The sequence below is a fragment of the Chelon labrosus genome, assembly GCF_963514085.1.
Source record: "Chelon labrosus genome assembly, chromosome: 19".
Taxonomy (NCBI): Eukaryota; Metazoa; Chordata; class Actinopteri; order Mugiliformes; family Mugilidae; genus Chelon; species Chelon labrosus.
In genome coordinates, this window is record NC_140352.1 from 5774621 (window position 1) to 5790407 (window position 15787).

Sequence of the window (15787 nt, forward strand, 5' to 3'; positions counted from 1 at the left end):
GCAGAAGTTGAACAAAAACTCACGGATAAACCTCCTTCCTCCGCTTCTCCGCTGTTTATCTGGAGGTGAAATGGCAGTCCTCGCCTCGGTCGGCGACACTACGTCCTGGCTACGATCCAAAGTGCCGCAGCGAAAGAACGGCACACGTGTGTGCTTCAATTAAAAGTGTCATGCTCTGCTGATCGCGTTGCCCTTTTGTTAGATGAACGGGAGAGAGAGAAAGAGAGAACGAGAGAGAGAGAGGCGGATTGAAAGGAAGCGGAGGAAGAAAAGAGGCTGAGAGCGACTGAAGAGCAAGTGTTTATTCTTCTGTGTGCGTGAGTATGTAAGGGAGAGGAGAGGGAAGGAGAGGAGAGAGAGAAAGCTGGCAAAGGACTGGCTGTTAACAACATGAACATCCCACTTCTCCTTCTTCTTCTTCTTCTTCTTTTCCAGCTGCATTTTCTATTCAGGGTTCACACCTGCACGCTCAAATCTAATTTCCTTCCTGGCGTTACTCGACAGCAGCAACAGGCATCATTTATGCTTCTGTTCTGATTAAAACGCAGACGTACTACATAGACGTGATCTCAGCTTAACAGGTGAACTCTTGTTAACAAAACTCTGCAGCGTTTCCACGCTGAGGGGGCAGATATTAATGCGTTTCATACTGTTTTCCCGTAGTCCTGTTAGGTCCTGTTTGATTAGGATCAATTAATTAGACTCCAGGTTGAGTGAGTAATATAAATATGCAACTCGCTCATGCAGCGCAAACTGTGATATTATCATTATCAAACAACGGAGTTCAATAAGCTTTAGTAGGATTTAAATAAATTGCTCTGTGTGTATTTTGCATCTTTTCAACCTATTTGTTTAATTATTTAAATTTTTTTGCACACAGCAGTATCTGCTTATGGGACGTAACAGGAAGCAGAACCACAAGTGACACAGCCAGAAATTTCTGCGGCACAACACTTACCGATTGCAAAACATTTTAAGTAAACAAGTTATACAGTTATTCATGATATGCTACAAAATTAGAATACAGCAGCAAAACCATAGACTGTATATAAAAGAACGACGTCGCAGCTCCTCAGAAGTGAAGCCAATAATGTTGATCACCCCCTGGTGGCTGGCTTCCATGTTAAACGTAGGCCAAATTCAAACATTAAAGCGCACGTCGAATACGTTTTCCCCAATGCTGGTTTCTGTCTTTCAGCTCTCAGCTCTTATCACGCTGTTACATGTTCAAGTAGTTATTTGATGCTATAAAAACAGGAAGTGGCATTACGATGGCAGCTGTGATTGACAGCGGATCGATCGGATAGGATTGGGCTTCTTTTGTAGCTATTTATTTTAGGCCTGCCATAAACCAAAACCACGTTCCTGTAGCGTCAAAACGAATTCTTCCTCTTCTGTTTTAAACGGTGGTCGGCTAGCGTCAAAGCTGCAAAAAATCTAAGAAGAAGAGACTGAACATGTCTGCTGCGTGGAATTACTTTACTCTGGAAGTCGGTCAGACAGAAATTTATAAATTACGCGATGTGGATGTTTGGCGAGGTGATAGTAGGAGACGGTCGTTAAATGCTACCAACTTGATTCAACACCAAAACAAAACAAAAACGTCGAGTCCACTCGGGCAAAGGCTGCACCGACACAGCAACAACAAACTATAAGCACTGCGTTTAAGAGAAAAGTTTCCTGGAGACAGCATCGAGGCAAAAAAATATTAAAGAGAAGGTTAAAGAGTTGGACCAGAACATTTCTAGTGTAGAGAACAAAGTACCCTCTCCTCCTTACATTAACTTTAACAGCCCTATTATTGGACTTAATCCAGTCACACGGTGCACACGTGGTCTAGGAGAATATGGAAGATATATAAAGCCTTTATGAATCTCCAGGAAAGGAAATTTATTTATTTAAGATTGGATTGGGGGGCGGCACAGTGGCGTGGTGGCAAGAAGGTTCTGGGTTCTAATCCATAGGCCGACTGGTTCCTTTCTGTGTGGAGTTTGCATGTCCAGGTTCATTGGTGACTCTAAATTGGCCGTAGGTGTGAGTGTGAATGGTTGTCTGTCTCTCTGTGTTAGCCCTGTGATAGACTGGAGACCTGTCCAGGGTGTACCCCACCTCTTGCCCAATGACAGATTCAAGATTCAAGATTCAAGGCTCCAGCCCCCCTGCGACCCTTCACAGGAACAAGCGGTTACAGAAGATGGATGAATGATCGGTATCAGATTGGGGGGCTAAATAAAACCTGATCATGACATCCCTAACTTTAACACAATGAGTTGCTCTGTAGTAAACTGTACAAACCGACCTATGAGATGAAGGACTGTTGCAGAAGTTCATGGGGGTATGATTGAGATTGAGTCTAGCAGACGTACAGCTCACAAAATGACACCACCCAGAAGTCTCCACCTTTGGCAGTGGGAGGAATTGGGGACACATTGTTGTTGTCCTTTAAAAAACCCTTTAAGATGATCTGTGGTATATTTTGTCCCACCCCCATTTTCATTTAAGCTACTTTTTAGAATAATCAACCCCAGGTACGTTTAATGATCTAAAAGGCACAAAGGGAACCTGATTGAGTCAAGGATCCATTTCTGCAATTTACGGTGGAATGAACAGCATCCTGTGCAAGACAAGAGTAAGAAAAGTATTTCACTCTAAATATGCAGAGGCATAATTAATTTGCATATTTCTGACACATCGTGAAAAGACCCTAATCGTCTTTAAAACGAGTTAACAAAAGTCTAGATGCTGCACACTTGGCATATTTTCAGTGCAGCTTATTTTCCCCCACTCGGTGCTGATTTAAACTATTTGAGATCAAGTGTTTATTTTAACGAGCAGGTGGGAGAGATTATTGTTCAGAGAATAGCTCGCTAATTTTCCCGACTAATCTTCAGATGATTACACTATTGACGCGCCGCGGAGGAAAGGCAGAATTCTGTGCTGCCCTGTCATGCTTCACTGCGACTCTTACTTGCTATTTTAAAGCTGAATGCAGCACTTTATAACTTGGTGTTCTAACCCCGGCAACTGTCTTGGGAAATGAGCCAACGCACGGTTAAATAATTGTATTGAATGGCCAGAATATGGTCATATTCTTTATCCAGTTTATTCAGCTTGAGCTTATTTTTATCTCATATTTTATACGTCTTTTTTTTATGACTTGTTTCTTTCCTTAATGTCTGTAATGTCTCATGAAAAGTACTTTGAAGTGCCTTGTTGTTTAAAGGTACAAACAGGCTTACCACCACAATTCGAAGAGAAATATTGAAATTTTATAAAAAAGCCACATTTTGCTGTATCTGATCTGGCATAACATTATGACCACCTATCTAATATTGTGCAGGTCTCCCTTGTGCCTCCAAAAGACTCATCAGAGAATGGACATGGGCCTTCTGAGGGTGTCCTGTGGTGTCTGGCAACTAAATGCTGTTAGTGGGGGGGCCTTTGAGGAGAGGGGCCTCTGTGGATCATCCCACAGATACTTGATCAGTTTGGGATCTAGTGAATTTGGAGGCCAGGTCAACACCTTGTGCTGTTCTTTATGTTTTTTTTAGTTGCTCCTACAACGTTTTTGTGTGTGTGTGTGTCTGTGTCAGGCTGCATCCTGCTGGGGATGGCTGCTGCCATCAAGGAGTGTCATTGCTATGGGGTGGGGGTGTCTGGTCTGGTCTAGGTGCTGTGCTACATGTCTAAGTAACATCCACACCGATGAATGCCAGGTCCAAACGTTTCCCTGTATCGTCACAAGATGGTTTTAATGTTATTCACTTCTCCTGTCAGTGGTTTTAATGTTGTGGCTGATCGGTGTATATATCCAGGATATTGCAACCGGAGCTCAGCGCTCTAATAATATAATTTTCACTGTTTTCACGTATTAATCCCTCTTTACAAAGTATCTATTAACCTTAAGAAGGGCCACTGTTTGCTTTTAGCTGCTGAAGAGGAGGAGGTTTAGTGCATCTGCAAGCCCTGATTCACTCCAGAAGCACGTAGAGTTTTGATATTTGCAGAGGCAACACAGAGAAGCGTGTATATGCTGCCGGTGAGGGCGAAGCCTTCAGTGCATTGTTATTCATTCGACAGTCGCTATAATCACTTCAAATAAACACAATTATTCTCACAGTCTCTACCCCGAATCCCTGGCCTCAAATGTCATGTTGTCAACACACACACACACACACACACACACACACACTCACACACACACTCACACAGCTTGAGTCTGCCCTGTGTGCTCCTTCCCGGCTCCTTGTCCACTTGAATAAATGTGGCGTGGAAGCACAACACTGACAAATCCTGACAGTTTTACACTTGATTTCAGGCCGCCGCATTCAAATGAAAGTGCAGGGAGAGGGCCTCGAGCAGAAGGGTCGTATGTCAGCTACGCACATCATGTTTTCATCTCGACACGGACCTACTGAACACTGGCAGCGCATACCTCTATTTATGGACTGTTCCTAATCCTAATGTTTTTATCGATTTGGGGGAAGGACAGGGAGACTTCCTAAATAAGCAGAGGCACACATAGTCACAACAAACCCTCCAGCCCTCCTCGTGTCCTTTATTCAAATATATTCACCGACTCTTCAGCCCATGATGATGTGACTCTGTTTCACATGTAGAATAGTGACTCATATTTTCACAAACACAAAACAATTCTTTATTTGACTCTAAAATTCAGATACAGCTCCCTGGGTACTTTCAGAGTCATCCCCTGACCTGGTTAGATCACAAACCTCTGGGAATACTGTAAAAACAGGTGTCTCCTTTAACACTATCAGTCCCCGAGGGCTAAATTTATTTATTTATTATTGCTGTATCTGCCAAGAACTTTGAAACTGGTGCACAAGCCCTTTTTTCTTTCTGTGCAACTCCGTCTCCTGGTAGCACTCCTTCCTGAAGGCCTTCAGACTGAACCACCGAATGAATAGTAGGTGACAGATCAAGTGACATCCGCAAAAAAAATAATAAAAAATAAAAATGGCTGCTTTTGCTCAGCAGCCTCTGTCGTATGAAATGGGGTCAAGCAGCCAATTGTCCTATTTCACGGCTCCCATAGCATGTTTCAGCAGATTTTTTTCACACCGTGTAGCTACATACACGAAGCTGAATGATTCAGCCCTCTGAAAAGCATTAAGCCTCAAGTCAATCTGCGGTGGAGCTCTACTTTGGGAAATTAGAGATTTTCCATTAGTAAAGGAAGGTTTTGCTCCAGAAAGACAAAAACGCCTAATTTTCCCTTTGAGTGGGTTATAAAGCTGCAGGAAATGTTGTAGGTCACCTCAATGAAAGACAGTTTTTTTTTCAGGTTGGAAATGTTTGCAGGTTAAAAATCCGATCAAAGAAGTCTGGAAATCCATGGCAATGGGTGGATATGTGTACTTAAAGGGGAACTACTGTTTTTTTACAACCTGGACCTTATTTCTGGCATAAAATACGATCGTTTACTCACCTATATAACTTTTGTGTCATTTGCACTCGGTCAGGAGATATTTAGATCTGCGTATACCCATATAGTGGGAGTGACTGGGGCACCGAAACGCAGCCTCTAAATAACACATTATCTGCCGTGAAACTCGTTCATTTCACCAATATTTTGTTATGATACGCTAGTGCTATTCCCCTTTGAGTCCGGAGTTACCTGTTATCATCATCCGGGGTCTGTAGGTTGACCTACAGAACCCGGTTTGTTTTCTGACCTGGATGTCATCTCTGGGCGCCACGTGCACCCGCGACGGTCGGCTTGTTTACCTGTAATTTTCTACTGCTAATTTTTGGCAACATGGCTGAATATTTTTCCGATTCTGAGGTTGTGGACTCAACGGGGAATAGCACTAGCGTATCATAACAAAATATTGGCGAAATGAACAACTTTCATGGCAGATAATTCGTTATTTAGAGGCTGCGTCTTGGTGCCCCAGTCACTCCCACTATATGGATAGATTCTATTGTGTTTTTATTTATGTGATGTCATCAGAGACTAGTCGGCGTCGACGTTCATCACATAACAGTCGACTAGCACAACCTCTTCTTCTGGTCGTTAACAGACACTAATCATGTGAGTTTCTGTTGGGTAACACCTACGGATGTTCAGCCCTCTGAAAAGCATTAAACCAAGTCAATCTGCAGTGGAATTAGAGATTTTCCATTTGTAAAGGAATGTTTTCCTCCAGATACACAAAAACGCTTCATTTTCCCTTTGAATAGGTAAACGGAAATGTTGTAGGTCACGTCAATGAAAGATGTTTGAAGGGTAAAAGTCCAACGAATGGGTGGATATGTGTACATATGCACCAATGCATATCACTTTCTAAGCCTAATAGGATATTTCCATGTGGTTTAATGGTGTGGTGGATGATTCTCAGTCATCCAGGTCAAGGATGGGCTAAATGTAGATAACAAATTCCTTGTATGTTCCCACAAAAGGCTAAAATAATGCTTTTGCATATGCAATCTGAGGAAATGACTCACTCCGTCTTTAAAGGTAACATACAGTAACCCCCCCCCCCCCCCCCCCAACAGCTTTATTTATATTCACCAGCTATACCTTGTATTTGTATCACGATCAGATGAATGTGCTTAAGGTTCTGCTCAAGGCTTCTTCCTGTTAAAAGGGAGTTTGTCCTTGCCACTGTCGCCTTTGTGCTCGCTCTGGCGGTTTGAGGCTGGATTTTGTAAAGCATCTTGAGAAAATTTGTATTGTTACTGACACTATATAAACAAAATTGAATTTAACTGAATATAAACAGCAGTGCATGAGCACACTCAAAGATTACACTCTGTATGTAAAGCTTTTTCCTGGTTATATAGTCTTTGATTCAAATATGGGAAGACACTGCAAATGTCTTTTGCACCGCCAGAGGGAAAATATTTATAGAGACTAATCTTACAGAAGAAGATCAATCCTCCACAGCTTAATATTAGTTCCTTCACACATATTCTGTGCATGACAAACTGAGATAAAAACAATAAGTGTCTCTGTTCATGTTAATCTGGCAACATTCAGTGAAGGGAAAACGTCACAACTGATGTGATGACTTTTAAAACTGTCCGGCTGCTAAATCTGTTAAGAGTCCAACATGTGAAACTGCATGAATAGTTTCATATCTTATCAGTTTTCATACGTCTTGTACTTCTACACTGCCTCACACATAATATACCCAATATCTGAAAGCCATAACCTTAGCTGAGTGCGAAGCGAAGGAAGTGGAAAGTGCTTTGCTCCGTTCCCTTTTTCCAAAGGCCCCCAGTGAGAACATCCCTATTAAAATCTCTTTTCATTTGAGCAATCGCTTCATGAAGCTAAATAAAGGGGAAAGCTAGTCCACTGTGGGGAGGGAATGGGTATTATTAGGCCACTTCCACTGCAGCACAGACTGAATTATGCGAACGGTCACCTTAATTGACTTGGCTCGTCCTCCGTTTCTCCTCTGAACTGCAAAATAAGCAACAAGGAGAACGGCGACCAGAGGAGAGCGTGTGGTAGAGAGTATTAATATGGATTTGTGTTTAGGAACCTAAATGCTAGGTCTGTGGTGGCTTCCTGATATGTTAGATATGGAAATTGAGAGGAGAGTAAAAGAAGACATCAATGTCAAATTGGAAAATCCTTATGACTAGTACTTAGTAAGGTTTGTACAGACTAGTCGGTTTGTCGACTTCACGGCTGTGCCATGACGCTTTAAGCATCACGTGACAATAACAACATGGCCGCCTTCTAGAAGACAGGTGAGGAGCCCAGTGGGTCGTTGCAGCAAACTAGCAGCGGTTCATCAAGTGTGTGAAAATACCTCAACTAAAGATGAAGCCCATACTACCGTGACATGTCAATCATGAAATACAGCTAAAGTACTACCGCAATGCATCTGAAAAGGCTAATGCTAACGCTAGCAGTCAGTTAACAACTTCACCAAACGTCCTGTGGTAACAGAGAGAAGGAGGCTGCACATCAACTATTTGATAAAGTTATTAGACCTTTAGCTGCTACACTATCCCATCTAACAACATCCTGTGGAGTACTATTAAATGCTATTGATGGTGCTGAGGTGCTGCATGTTTTTATACAGGCTATACATATCTGCAGCTCACAGTATGTAGCACATGAGCTGTCTGTTCTCAGCATATGTATTCAGGTCAAGAATATAGATTTCATTACTTTCTACTGTGTTTTATATTAGTGACGTCATCAGAGACTAGTTGGTGTCAATTTGACTTTCATCACGTAACAGTTGACTTTAAAAAATCTGAACTCGTGCATCCTCTTCTATCATGTGAGTTTCTGTTGGGTAACACCTACAGATGTTCTTATTTAAATCCCAACTCCACATCGGTCTTTTATAACTGAAGAAGCTACTTGGATGAAATGTCTTGAAGAAACTGTACAATACACTTTTAATTATTAAGTGACCTTTTATAGACCAATATAAAATATTTGCAAAAAGGAAGAGGAGTCTGGCAGGTGCATTTTCAAAAAGACAATTTACAGGAGTTTTTCCTGTCTGTTGTCAAGTTGCATTTCTTGCTCCAGATAAATACATAGATACTTTTATCCTGGCAATCGTTTGCTGTGCTGCTCAGTTTGATTCTGGTATTGTCAGTTTCCAAACAAACGGGGTCAAACGCCATGGGGTTCATGTAACTGGTTCAGACATGGCAGGTGTGAAATCTCTGTGAGCTCGGTGTGGGGGGAAACAAGAGGCCCTTCGTCCTGGGGGACTGACACAAGCAGCTCATGAGTGGATCTTAACTATTAACTGGTGGATGAAGATGGTTCTGACACTGTGGCCTCCAGCAGATCGGGTGCAGGTCATAAAATATGCATTGACGCACAGTAAGCAATGATGTTTTTTGATGTATTGACCATTTCCACTTTCTAGCATTCGCCTTAAACTCAAAAGCAGCATTTTTAAAACAGACTGCTAACTTTTAACGGGAAAAGCACAAGTGAATTATTAATGACGGTACATGTTCTCAATAAGCCACATCATCACTCCTCTTGACATTTACACTTGGTCTATCCCTACTGTCACATAGATCCTATTAAAATTACCTTCCTTAATAAAAGTCTCTGTTGTAAACCAAAGAAATATCCGACACATCACTTCACTCTTAAAGTATAAATCTAGAAACACGCTAAAACGCACAAATAACGAGTGAAGGTTAACGTTGAGCTTTATGCCAAGTGATTATAGATGTGTTTAGTCGAAGAAGAGCGGTCGGAAGTATAACAACTGTTTGTCGGTGTGTAGTCACATCTTCAGTTGTGTAAGAAATAAATTATTTCAAGTTTGTCATCACAGACGAAGCCACTGCCAAGTACTTCAGATAGTCTGAATGGTAAAGTCATTTGTAGACTGCAGTACATCCTGTATCTCAATCACAAATCATCACTGGTATTGTGGGTCATAAATTAACATGCAAACCTTTTTACCCTGGACCTGGCATTCATTGGTGTGGATGTTACTTAGATATGTAGCACCCACCTAGACCAGACCAGGCACCCCCACCCCATAGCAATGACACTCCTTGATGGCAGCAGCCATCCCCAGCAGGATGCAGCCTGACACAGACACAAAAAAACAGACACACACACAAAAAAAGGTGTTGACCTGGCCTCCAAATTCACTAGATCCCAAACTGATCAAGTATCTGTGGGATGATCCACAGAGGCCCCTCCGCTCAACCCATAGAACCCAAAGACAACCACTGTGGTTTCATGGTGTAATGGTTAGCACTCTGGACTCTGAATCCAGCGATCCGAGTTCAAATCTCGGTGGAACCTTAACTAAGCTTGCTTTTGGTAGAAGGTAGAGCAGGTTGTCCACGAACCAGAGGGTTAGCAGTTCAATCCCCAAATGTGCCACATGCCACAGTGTCCTTGAGCATGTGGCCTCCAAATTCACTAGATCTCAAACTGATCAAGTATCTGTGGGATGATCCACTAACAACATCCTGTTGCCAGACACCACAGGACACCCTCAGAAGGCCCATGTCCATTCTCTGATGAGCCATAACTGTTTTGGAGACCTACAAAATATTAGAAAGGCAGTCATAATGTTATGCCTGATCAGTGTAAAGTAAATTTCAAATGAAAAATTGATTTTTAATACGCTTCGCTCTCTGTTGCCTGGGAAGACTCCTCTTGTTTTCACCTGCAACAGAGGGAGTGTCTGCTTCCACACCAGAACTCGGACTGTCAGCCATTAACCCTGATTTCCATATTAGTTAGATGGAGCTCACGCTAAAGTGTGACGATTTCTGAGAGTCGGGAATCTACGGTGGTTTCTAGATACTGGAAAAATCAAAAAAAGGTCGATCAATAAAGTCCAAAAACGCACCCGTCTCACACTCTCTAAGTAAGAATGATGATCTGCAAAGGCTATTATCCGGCACAGAAAAAGTCAATAACATTATGATGATGCCAAAATAAGGAGGAAAATTTAAACAATGGATGTGGAATAAATTTGATTTAGCGTGGCGTGTTAGACTGGAACAGCTAAGTATGTGCGGTAAGCCCACAGTGAGAGACGGACTCATAAATCAACGTTATGACGTTGGCATTTTATTGGCCAGTCGTTCATTAGAGGCCCTCTTTTTTATTTATTTTTTTCAGACCGTTGATTGATCAAGCTGGTCAGCTCGGCGGAGTGACACAGGTGGTGTTGAGTGAAGGTGATTAATGGCCTCTTTCGTCGAAACAGGTGTGCAGAAAAACACTGGAAATGGCGAAGGGGCTCTGGTGGAACAGAAAATATATGCTGAGAGCATAACGCCTCCATATGGTTTGCAGATGTGAACATTTACAATGATTGAGATAGAGATATGGTAACCTTTCCATGTCCGCTACCGGAAAGCTTCTATCTGAGTGAGTGCCAAGGAGAAACAATATAAAAAGGCCGTGGTGGCTCCAGATGTTATGTTTTTTACATTTTTTTTGGATGATATTTAGTTGAAAATCTTCTGTTTCTGCAGCACAGCACTCCACGTCAGCATGAAAGCTGCATAATACTCACTCATGTGTTAGTAGATATTGAGCGAAGGACCCAAGAGTCTGAGCAGCGCATGTTTCTAACGCGTGTAAACAAACTCTCTACGTGGGAAGAATTCATCAAAACACGGCCGATGACAAAATAAGAGAACCGCCGAGAATTCAGCAGCCCGGCGATAAATATCAATTCGTCACAGTTCATAATGTTGTGTTTTTTGGTGATTAAACCGTGGTTATTTTCTAGTCCTAGCAGACCACATATATAAGTTATGAGATTTTGTCAGTATTGGGAAAAAGGGGCAACATGTTTGCAGCAATTTTGCAGATGCACCGGCAGCGATAGGCCTTTCATTACAGCAGCACATTTAAAGCCATCACAGGATGAAGCTCGTGAACCTCAGGGTATTATAAAACAAACACCGGCTCTCGCCGCCCACAGATGGTGTCGTACCTCGTAACTGGAAATTTAGGGACTAGTCTGAGGTCACGAGTCGAGGCGTGCGAGTGTAATCACGTAAAGATTTATTTGTAATTTTATAACATGCCCGAGGAAAATCTGTATTCGCATCTCCCACGTTAAGTTTCCAGGTTGTTAGCATGCTAAACCATCGTAACCACAATCTCATCAGTCCCATGCAGGAGCTCCACTTCCAGCGCTGTGTTTTTATTTTTTCTCCATGATGTCTCACTGGCCCAGCGTTCCCGGGACATTAAAATGTTATGGAGCCATCATTAATTTCATTATTCACACCTGAGCCTTTGATGCGGCACGTCAAAATGTCTGCAGAGGGACGGTCCATTAGTGCGGGGGGACCGCTTGGCCTCTTTCTGACTGTCTGACGTCTTAATTTGCCTTAACTGTCGCGTTTTAAAGCGGCAGTTGTCTGCGAAAGCTCTTATATTGACTCGTGTTTATAGAAAAGTTCATTCTTCACCGATTTCTTGCAGAGATTTTAATCACGGTTAAAAATGCTCCAACTAACAGTAGCTACAACAAAGAAATCTCCACTGTTTTTTAAAGTTTACCACCACGAGACTCAACAAACACAGAAATTTTCAGCAAAACTAAATAAATATTAAACTTTAACTCCCTGCAGAGCGACAGTAATGCATTTAAGCCTTTATATTATTTAAATGCAGGACTTTTGTATTGAAACTGGATTAATTTTAGCAAAGTGCTCCTCATAGACTTGCAACTATAATTTTAAGAAAAACCTTAATACTGTAATGAGCACAGAGGATGTTTGCAAGAAAAAGCTTTCTACAAAAGCAGGTACAACTCTTGGAAAAGGGAAATGTGAGTGGACTTTTAAACGTGTAACTGAAATAAACAATGATAAAGTAAAACCTGTGCCATCCTACCTGCGTTGACGGCCTTCGCCAGCCGGCGCAGCCTCCTCTGATGGGTCTTCCCTCTGTAGTGGATCTGTGCCTGGGCGCTGGAGTTCAGCTGAATGTTGCACACCTGGCACATCGTGGCGGTGCCGCTGCCGCTGCCCTGCCGCCGCTCCCGTTTGGCCCTGAGCCCTACGCCCACCCTCCTCTCTTCTTCATCTTCCTCTTCTTCCTCCTCAGCCTGCCCCTCCTGGCTCTTGGGAGGAGGGCTGCTGTCCGGCCAGTCGCTGCTCTTTGGACGCTTCATATCTGAAAGAAAAAAAATAAAAATAAAAAGAGATAAAGTGTTGAAAATCCACAGAGTGCAGTAAAGTGAGAAAATGTTTGGTATGCATGTTGCCCAATCCTCCACAGGGGGGCAACAGAGCAGCATGACTTCCTTTAGAGAAGTGCTGCTCTTTTTCATTAGTCAAACTGCTCTGTCATTGTAATATTTTAACTGTAACAGAGACATTTTACGGGCATGCAACGGATGCTTTCCAGCCGGATTTATCTGCACTCTTTAACCTGAGTGTCAGCTTGTACAAATGTGCCAATATGTCCCCTGTGCACGTGTTAAAATATCTCTGACGTCCCATTAAACGGCTAGAAACAAGATACTTATCAGCAGCCTGTAGATAAGCATCTCGTTCCAGCAGCTCTCTATCCGCGAGATAATAAAAGCCGATTCCCGGGGTACACAGAGACATGTCTCTTTGTGCGAGCACGCAGCCTTAATACCTGTAATGGCTGAGCGATTATGGCAGACTGACAGCATAAATCAAGCCAAACGCGAGCTCCGCTGTGCATGTGGAAATGTCACACAAAGTCTAAGTGAATTCTTTGTTTTGGTTCTGTTCATATGATAATGGCATCAATTAAGCCCCCCCAACCCCACACCCACCCTGCCCACGCCTTCACCCAAACCGTCATTTTACAAAAATGTTAGCTGTCGAAAAAATTCAGCTCGACGAGATGAAAGTGGAATGGAAATGTGTTCGCTGGAATTCTTTCACCCTCCGAAAGAGCAATATGGACTTCAAAGCCGAAGCCATCGCCACAATTACGTGAATGAAAAGTCTGGCAGTGGGGCCAGAGCAGGAGCTACCGCTGGGGAAGATGCTGACTGGAATAAAAATGTTTAAAACACTGAACAATTTTTCCAAAAAAAAGGCAGGAGCAGACTGCTAGAAAGGCGGCAGGACGTGTTTCCTGGCGGGGTTTTCATCATGCTCTGTTCTTTTTGTTCATCACAATAGAGAATGTATTGACATGAAAGTTTGAAGCAGACAAAGGGACAAAACCGCTTTAGAAAATCTACTTTACCATTATGCGAGCAATGATTATGATATTGATCACAAAAAAAATGTACTGAACCGAAACTGAAAAGTCTTACACTATAAGAGCTGAAGCGATATATTTATATGTTGTTGTGGAGAGAGACAGAAAGTAATGAGACTGAGACATAGGGGACGACATGCTGCAAGGGGACAGGCTTGATTATTTTAAACATATTTCACAGAATCTGGTTGAGGACAAAATCCAAATCCTGATGTTTTATTGTAAAGAAGACCATGCAACAGCAAGTATGAGCATACATTAAAGGGAAACTACTGTTTTTTACAACCTGGACCTTATTTCTGGCGTAAAATATGATCGTTTACTCACCCATATAACTTTTGTGTAATTTGTAGTCGTTCGGGAGATATTTAGATCTGCGTATATCCATATAATGGGAGTGAATGGGGCACCAAAACACAGCCTCTAAATAACGCATTATCTGCCGCGAAACTCGTTCATTTCACCAATACTTTGTTATTACTGCTATAGTTCGTCCACAGCCTCAGAATCGGAAAAATATTCAGCCATGTTGCAAAATACTAGCAGTAGCAAATTACCGACTGTCACTGGTGTGCCCGGCACTCGGAGATGACATCATCCAGGCCAGAAGACATCATCCAGGGTCTGTAGGTCAATCTACAGACCCCGGATGATGATAACAGGTAACTCTGGACTCAACGGGGAATAGCACTAGCGTACGATAACAATATATTGGTGAAATGAACGAGTTTCGCAGCAGATAATGCGTTATTTAGAGGCTGCATCTCGGTGCCCCAGTCACTCCCACTATATGGATATACGCAGATCTAAATATCTCCCGAACAACTACAAATTACACAAAAGTTATATGGGTGAGTAAACGATTGTATTTTATGCCACAAAAAAGGGCCAGGTTGTAAAAAAACAGTAGTTCCCCTTTAAAATGAAACGGTGAAGGAGAACTACTTTATATTCATTTTAATAATGATTCATCAGTGTGTGAACCCCTTCTGTTGGGTCTTTGGGGTGGAAAGCACGGAAACAATACAATGACCATGTCCAGATTTGATTCTTAAAAGCAGCTGCACTCATTTATTGCACACAAGGAATGCCCAATATTCAGATTTAAATAAGTTAATAATTTAAGTTACGTTAAAAAAAAGTATTTAGCTCCTTTGTTTAACTGTAATCATTAAAATTCTTAATAAAAATGCAGATTCGTAAATGAAGACAGAAAGCACAGATTACCAGTTTATCCTAAATTTGCGTTTTTACCCAATCAACAGACGAAACAATGTACAAACATGCACAAAATTGCCACCAGTCACCTCTTTACTCTTACATATGACATAGATGACATAGAGCCATAGATCACCATCCAAAACGAGGTCCAAGACCAACAACAGACAAATGCTCTCCAGCTGTCTGAGCTACAATATCTGTGTCTCAGTTGCATCAGACAGCTGCTGCCTCAGAGATCAGACTCCTACTCTCGCCTTCAAAGTCTTTTGTCGGTCAACGGTCTACCACCAGAGAACGGTATAGATGTGGAGACGGGGTCGGTCCGAGTGAGATGTGGGCTGACTAACTCCCTTGAAAGCGTTTACATTGACGAATCCCTGCTATTCATGAATAAACGGAAGGTAGAAACCCATCACAGGTCTATTTACTCATCTTTTGAGGCTTGGTTGTAAAGTCTTAATGTACAGACACCAAAGAACTACCGGCAACAAATGTCAACTGTGGCATCACCTCAAATCGTCTCTGTTCAGACCAAAAATTTGCACCTGAACTCATCTCAAAGACTAAGACCTTCAGGAAACCAGAAGAGCTATCATTAGCAGGGAAGAGCTACAAGCTGTCGTGCAGAGCTGGCCTCTCCTGAATCATGCTGTGAGTATTTAAATGTTCAGAGTAGATGAAGATGAAACACGTGAGAAGTTTTTGTTATTTCCTTTGTACTGTTTTGTCTGCTTTTGTTTATCCTGGTGGTTCACAAAACTGTACAACCAATCGGACTCATTCTGCTGTCAATTCAAAAACTACAACGTACAATCGCTCACCAACACACGTAGTTGTTTGTTGGGATGACGTGCACAAATTGTCTGC

The 15787-nt window shown here is 42.2% G+C and overlaps 1 protein-coding gene across 1 annotated transcript in view; it reads right to left on the bottom strand.

The window, feature by feature from the left end:
• Positions 1-12785, bottom strand: part of LOC311504263 (zinc finger protein 385C-like) — a gene marked incomplete at both ends in the record, with an annotated part of 55452 nt that extends 42667 nt beyond the window's left edge. Inside the window, one exon of the mRNA XM_084567282.1 lies at positions 12347-12785. Within this exon, the coding sequence (XP_084423408.1) occupies positions 12347-12785 (439 nt within the window). The remainder of the gene's footprint in view (positions 1-12346) is intronic.
• Between the last annotated feature and the right edge of the window lie 3002 nt (positions 12786-15787).